Source organism: Chenopodium quinoa, unplaced genomic scaffold, assembly GCF_001683475.1.
Source record: "Chenopodium quinoa cultivar QQ74 unplaced genomic scaffold, ASM168347v1, whole genome shotgun sequence".
In the NCBI taxonomy this organism is placed as follows: Eukaryota; Viridiplantae; Streptophyta; class Magnoliopsida; order Caryophyllales; family Amaranthaceae; genus Chenopodium; species Chenopodium quinoa.
The window spans coordinates 5,182,603-5,189,397 of NW_018743920.1; the positions used below are offsets into that span (position 1 = coordinate 5,182,603).

General features: G+C 34.5%; 1 protein-coding gene across 1 annotated transcript; it reads right to left on the reverse strand.

The window, feature by feature from the left end:
- Positions 1 to 332: 332 nt before the first annotated feature.
- LOC110688092 (AP2-like ethylene-responsive transcription factor AIL1) lies at positions 333 to 4,972 on the reverse strand. Its single transcript, XM_021864770.1, is given in 10 exon segments — positions 333 to 1,136; positions 1,439 to 1,515; positions 1,797 to 1,847; positions 1,974 to 2,047; positions 2,151 to 2,239; positions 3,334 to 3,342; positions 3,524 to 3,606; positions 3,709 to 3,936; positions 3,938 to 4,241; positions 4,570 to 4,972. Coding segments are annotated over 10 exon segments (1,677 nt in total). The 5' UTR covers positions 4,817 to 4,972; the 3' UTR covers positions 333 to 621.
- Between the last annotated feature and the right edge of the window lie 1,823 nt (positions 4,973 to 6,795).

Here is a 6,795-nt window from a genome sequence, read left to right on the forward strand (position 1 = left end):
TGTTACCCCTTATTGTAGCATGCTAAAATATTAATTTCAATGTAATAAGTCAATGGTTATTTAACCCCTTATTGTAGTATGCTAAAGTAGGATAATGAACTATCAATGATCTAATTATATTAGTGCTATAAAACCTCTTTTTACGAAAGACCAATTTACATATAATATATCTTCCATTCTAAATAATAAAGCGTTGATTTTAAACCATATATAAAGCATCTTCCATTCTAAATAATAAAGCGTTGATTTTAAACCATATATAAAGCATATAACATCTACTATCATATATTATAAAAGACTTAGCAAAATAAAATATATATATAGTACGTTCGAGTTTACAAATTACAACCATCCAATTTCGATCCATGTAAGTCAATGTCAAGACAACCAAAGTACCAATTGTTATAACAAAATACAAAATCTAACATGCATTTAACCGATCTAGTTGAATTAGCCCTACAATCCAGCACTATCAATTTCCTACACAGTAATTGACAACTTCTGTAGCTAACTTAAAACCACCAAAAACTATTATGGAGCACTAGCTTGATTAGCTTCCTATGTTAATATATGATCCTCTAGCAAAATGCAACATTACTGTAGAATTTTGTTACATGCACATCATTCATTCCACAAAGCGAAGATTGGAATCTGAGGAACAACACCCAAATTAAGTTTACCAAGCCGATCACCACCACCATCATTACTAATCGCGCATTCTTCATATTTCTGACCTTGTGATGACAAGTACATTGGAGATGAGTTGCTCCCACTGATATTACTCGAAGGTAAAACCAATGACATTGTGTTGTCAGGGCATTCTTGAGATCGACTCTGATCATCACCTTGAGGGTTCCACATGATACTAGGCAAGTCATTTGTGGCATTCTCATTGCCATTTGTTATAGCAAGTGGTTGAGAACTAGCATTGTAGTCTTCTAGGCTAATCGCCGGAGGTGGAGTTGATGAGTCCTTATTTGGTGATGGCCGCTTTGCTTGATCACCTCCAAGGAGGGTTGAGCTCGAGCATATTCTCTTGACATCGTACCTACTTATGTCGAAATTTGTTACAGCACTTGTGCCTCTGAACTTGATGGCTGCTATGTCATACGCCTCTGCTGCCTCCTCTTGTGTGCCTAACATATGCACATGAAAGTATTAATGAAACAATTTAGGAATGAAGTACAAATTTGAGAACAATTAGTAAGCTAGCACACCGTGATCACGAAGATGCACTAGGAACGTGCATCAAGACATTTGTTAATAGAGGCACGTATGTATCTTAACAAAGTAAAATGCAAAAGATCTAAGATATCAGAAGTTGATTAAATTAAGGATGTTATCATATACCAAAAATTGAAATTAAACCTCGTCTACACTATTTTTACACGTGGTTCTCTCTAAGAAAAATACGAGTAAAAGGAGTAGAAAAAATTACTAAAAGTGCCAAGGTATAAGTCCTTGTTGCCTGCTACCCTTCCAATTCGAGCCTGCCACCTTCCATGTTGATGATGTCTGAAAGCAACGAGCAAAAAATAAACTTAGCAAACAACAGCAAATTTGAGATACATCAATTTTTTTTTTTTTTTTTTTTTTTTTACCAAAAATGTAAGTCCAATGCAATAGTCACATGCAAATAATATCCAATGTATTATTCATTTTTCCCAATTATTGAATTTTATGATTGAAAATAAAAGCTGCCAACTTTGCACTATTATTAAGTATAATTATTGACTTTTACTCTTACTGTTGAAGCCTTTTACTCGTAATTGTCATCCTCTGTCACACATACATACCTTGTTACTCCTCGGTACATTGATGCTCCTCTTGAAAATCCACTGCTTTGCCTGTGTCAAACACGTCATAAACCATTTTTAAGTACTCGATCTCTTTGTCCTGAGACTAATAGTCATGTACGTTGATGGTGTAATTTAAACTAATTCGTTAAACATGACCCTAAAATAAGTACGTACCTTCTTAGATGGGCAACAAATTCTTGTCTATTCATGTTCTTCATATCTTCAAGTTCTTTCTCATAATCAGTTAGCTGGTTAGGGAGTAAGGATCAAAAGTTAAAAGTCAACTATGATTACAGTGAAATCAGTACATTTGCTTAATTAAGTAGTGTTTGACTTAAACAACGAACTTACAGGGAAATTTATATGAGTAGTTGGGCCCCAGTATTTCAGTGCTGCTAAATCATAAGCTCTAGCTGCCTTTTCTTCTTTGTCATAACCACCTGATGTATACAAATATTACCTCCATATCAATATAGTAGTGTTAATTAGATTGAGTAGTCATAGTTCAATAAACGACGTGTAATTTTGTCATATACGTAGATGAACCAATAATAACTCGTCTTAATATGCCCGTGTTTCTAATCGTATGAGTATGAGCAATAACAGTAATGCCGTATATCCATAATCTTTAGAGTTATATGGTTAACAAAATTCTCGTTCTATATGAGTAATACTCTATTTCATACATATACTCTACATAAAGAATACGTCAACTCGGAAGTAGATTTTATCAACATGTACATCTTTACGTTTCTTTGGAATTAGTTCTTACGAGTACAAATCTAAAACACAACGAATATGACAATTAAATCCGAACAAAAGAGTACTAATGTCATGGAGCACTAGAATTTAAACCATGCTGCTTACACAATAAGTCAAGAGAGCAAAGAGTAATGAATGTGTCGCAAAAGTATCAAATTCAAGTCTCTGATGCCATGATGTGATTCTTATAGACTTTTACTATAACCCCTTTCAACAATATAATTATTTAAGATCAACTATGGTGTCGTTTGGTTCACTTGAACATTAGAACTTTTCATGAATTACCAATCTATGGAAATTAAATTCTTATTATCAAATTCATGGGAATTTTCTAAAATTGTTTGGTTAACAATGATGGAATTAAGTAACTATACTTAGGGGGGTTAGGTAAGTAAGTTCCTACATTTTTTGGGAACTCGAAATTTTGAGGAAGTTGCACTTCCCCCATTTCACCAAATTTTTGTCAACCAAACAACACATGAAATTTATAATTCCTACGAAATTTCACTTCCTATGTTTTTTTTATGTCAAACAAACAAACCCTATGATTATAAATACCAATATCAGGTTTTCTTAAAAAAAATACCAGTATCAAAATTGATTTTAAACCATTGGTTTATAACCAGCTTTTCATTCTTTCAATGCATGCAATTTGAATATCAGCAGAATAAAAAAAAAAAGTACACATTATTCACTAATAAATGGATATTAAGCTTTTAGTACTAATTTCAGAAGGAAGTTAGTCAAAATAAAGTTAAGGGAGTTCACATACCGAGGTAAACTGCAATATTGCATAATTCCAAATTCCAGAAAGTAAGAAATGTGAGGATAAAAAAAAATAAAAAAAACCAGTTAGTTTCACGTGAAATTACATAAGAAACGTATAAAACCCTTCACCAATCAATAAAATTCTCAATTAAATTGTGTTTTTTGGAGATAAAGAAATAAAATTTAACTATTACCTTGTCTTCCTTTCCTAGTTTGTCCTTCTTTTCTACAGCTATTATCCCATAAATGGGCCTCATATCTTCCTGTCCACCTATGCCTGGCCAGTATTTTCATGTTAAAAAATTAGCGTGACAAAAAAAATAAAGAAATAAAGTTAGTAACATTAATTTTAGAGACAGAAAATTGAAAAAAAACGTACTTGGTAACTCCACGATACTGAGATGTTCTATGACCGAATGTGTCAAGAGATTTTCTGGGAACGAGTTCTCTACCACCATTAAGCAACTTAGCTTGCCCTCGTTTCTTGATATCGGTCACCTCTTCGAGCCCTAACATCGGGCTAACGGAGAGTGAAAGCGGTTGGGGTTGAACACCACTGTCTATGCCACTAAAATGAGTGGTCGTAGTGTGTCCGACCGTTGGCGGGGGTTTGCCTTAGCCAGGATTTGAACTGAGAGATGGCAGCCCCGTCAAAGGGGGATGATGAGTAGTGGCATTGAAGCGGTTGTGCGCCACTGAGAAGTTCACCTCTACTTTCACCGCACCCACCACCTCGAGGGTCCGGGGGATAAGGGCATGCTTGGATTGAGAGTGGATTATTTGAGGAGAATTGGTCTTGGGGAAGTGCATTTACGTTGATAACCATTTTGTTTTCTTGGTCTTGAGAAGTTGAATAACAACATCCCATAAAATCTTCTAGCTTTGGTTGCTCATCATTTTCATACTTCCACTCTAAATTTTCCAAAATAAAATGATTAATTAATTATTCCTCATGAAACTTTTTAAGAATTTACTTTTTTTGTTGTACAAAAATTATTGGCATGCAAAGTATGCAACACATAGAATCAAACAAGACTATACTAAAAAAGTTAAGGTAGGGCAATTTTCACGAATGTTAACATGAATAATTATTTACTAATCTAATCGTTTGCTTATTTAAAGATGAAAGTGGACAAAGAACATAAGATTTGTGTACAAGATTTAAATATAGACATATGTAAACTTATCCGAAAAAAGTGATACAAAAAATAAAAAACGTTGCAACTAAAAAAGAACGAACCTTGAAGTTGAGGGTGGGAGGTAGTAAAGGGAAGGTCGTGAAGACCATCATTAAGGGCGGTAGCAAAGAGGGAGCCATCAGAGCGAAGAGGCATGAAGGAGGTGGCATTGGTGTTACGGTGTGGCGGCGAAGACGGTGTCGAATTTCCATGATCAACCTGTTGCTCTTGGTGGTGTGAGTTATCATCAACTATATGCTGATGAAGGTGAGGGTGTGGAGTGAGAGAAAATCCTAACCAATTGCTCATTTTTTGTTGTTGTTGTTTGTGTTTGTGTAGGTAGTAAAATGTGCAAGTGTATATAGGAAGAAGGCTCAGAATTCTAAGAAATAGGGAAATCCCACCCGTACAACTACTCTCTCTGTCATCAGGACTAATAAATCTAAAGTTAGCCAATATGAAAGACAAATTCTAGGAGGAGGAAGAGAGGACAAAGAACGAGGAGGAAGAGAGGACAAAGAACGAGGAAGAGAGGAGAAAGAAGGAGGTAGATCCTTTCAAGAGGAGAGAGAAAGAGGAGTAGAGGAGGAAGAAAGAGGAAAGACCGACTGTACAAGGAGGAAGGGAGGAGAGAGAATGACCAAAGTGAGGAAGATGAAGAAGCTTCAAGAACTAGGGTTTCAATTGTACAAGTAAAATGATAAGTGGGCTTATGATGTTATTGTAATTCATCAAATAAAATGAAAGGTTGCTGTGATCAAAGGGGTTTAATTTGGTAGGTGGGAGAATAATAAGTGGGCTTATGATGTTATTGTAATAGGGGTAAAAAAGTAGTTGTACAAGTAAAAATTTGCCAAATAAGGAATTGATGCAATAAAAAGTAAACTTCCTAAACTAGTAAGTGAAGCGATAAAAAAAGAACGGAGGAAGTATATATATAAATAGGATCATATGAGACCAACCCCCCTTATGTGAGAACCCTATTATATGTGAGGACATATTAAGGATTAATTGCATCCAATGGCTACAATATATCCCAATCAAATGTAATTTCAAATACAATTTTCCAGCGTTTTCTCTCTCCTCCTTCATTCAAGGCGCCAATTTTCTCTCTCCTCCTTCAATTTCTCTGCTCCTTTCTTACTGCTCTCTTCCTTTGCTTTGATTCTTCATCAACTCTGCTTCTAACTTCATTGATTCTTTGTCAAGGTAATTTTCGTTGATTTTAGTTTGATTTTCATTTAGTTTGATTTTCGTTGATTAAAGTTTGTTTTTCGTTGATTAAAGTTTGATTTTCGTTGATTTTAGTTTGATTACTTAAGGTTTTTTACAATTTTTTTGCGATTTTTGGCGATTTTCGAACTTACTAGTTGATTTTAGCTTTAATTTTGCTTCATTTGTTTATTTAGGGTTCTTTATAGTGTAATTCGAACTTTTATTTATAATTTCTGAGGTTATGAATGGTTATAGAGATTGATTTTGTCAATTTTGGTACTTGCATTTCACTAATTTGTGCTTAAATTTTGATGCACACTAAGTGTTTGACAATATTCTCCAATGAATCCTATAATTTTATAAATTTCAAATATACTTTTTTAATTATCTATTTAGTGAAGGACTACCAGTTAAGATGCTTTTGGCTACATACATGTCTTCAGACAAATCAGTTGATAGATTTGATTAAGTAGCTAATTTTTGGTTGAAAGTTATGAAAGCAAGTAATGTTGATTGTAGAACAAAATACAATTGAATATTTTGATGCGGGTGTTGATTGGCTATTACTTTGTTATTTAAGCCTCAAGTTTGTTCTGGTTATTGTTTTCGATATCCCAATTAATCTAGTTTTCTTGACCGTTACCTTATACCATGATTTTTCTAAGAGACAAAGAACTTCTTGTACAGGGCTGCTTCTAACTTTGGCTGGCATTGGGGAAGGACATTCTATGAGTATTGGCTGAAGTCTTAATACTAACCTTATTGTCTCTTTTTTGAGTTTTGACTTGAAATTGATATATGCGGAACAACTCTTTGAGTTGCTTCTTATGCTGTGCTGAATTATGACTGCTAGGTCGAGCTACGGGGTGCATCAAATCTTGAACCATTGGTTCATGCACTCAAGTCCTTCATTCCACATGCTTTCATCTGTGCAAAGAGTTTTGGAGTCACCTCATCTTCAAATGCTCAATCTCCTACTGCTCCTAGCCTGTCTGAAGAACCTTATTTTGTTTGTGGAAGTCAAGCTGTCAAAGTTTCAGCAGTTCTCTTACAACCATGTGTTATGGAAGAGT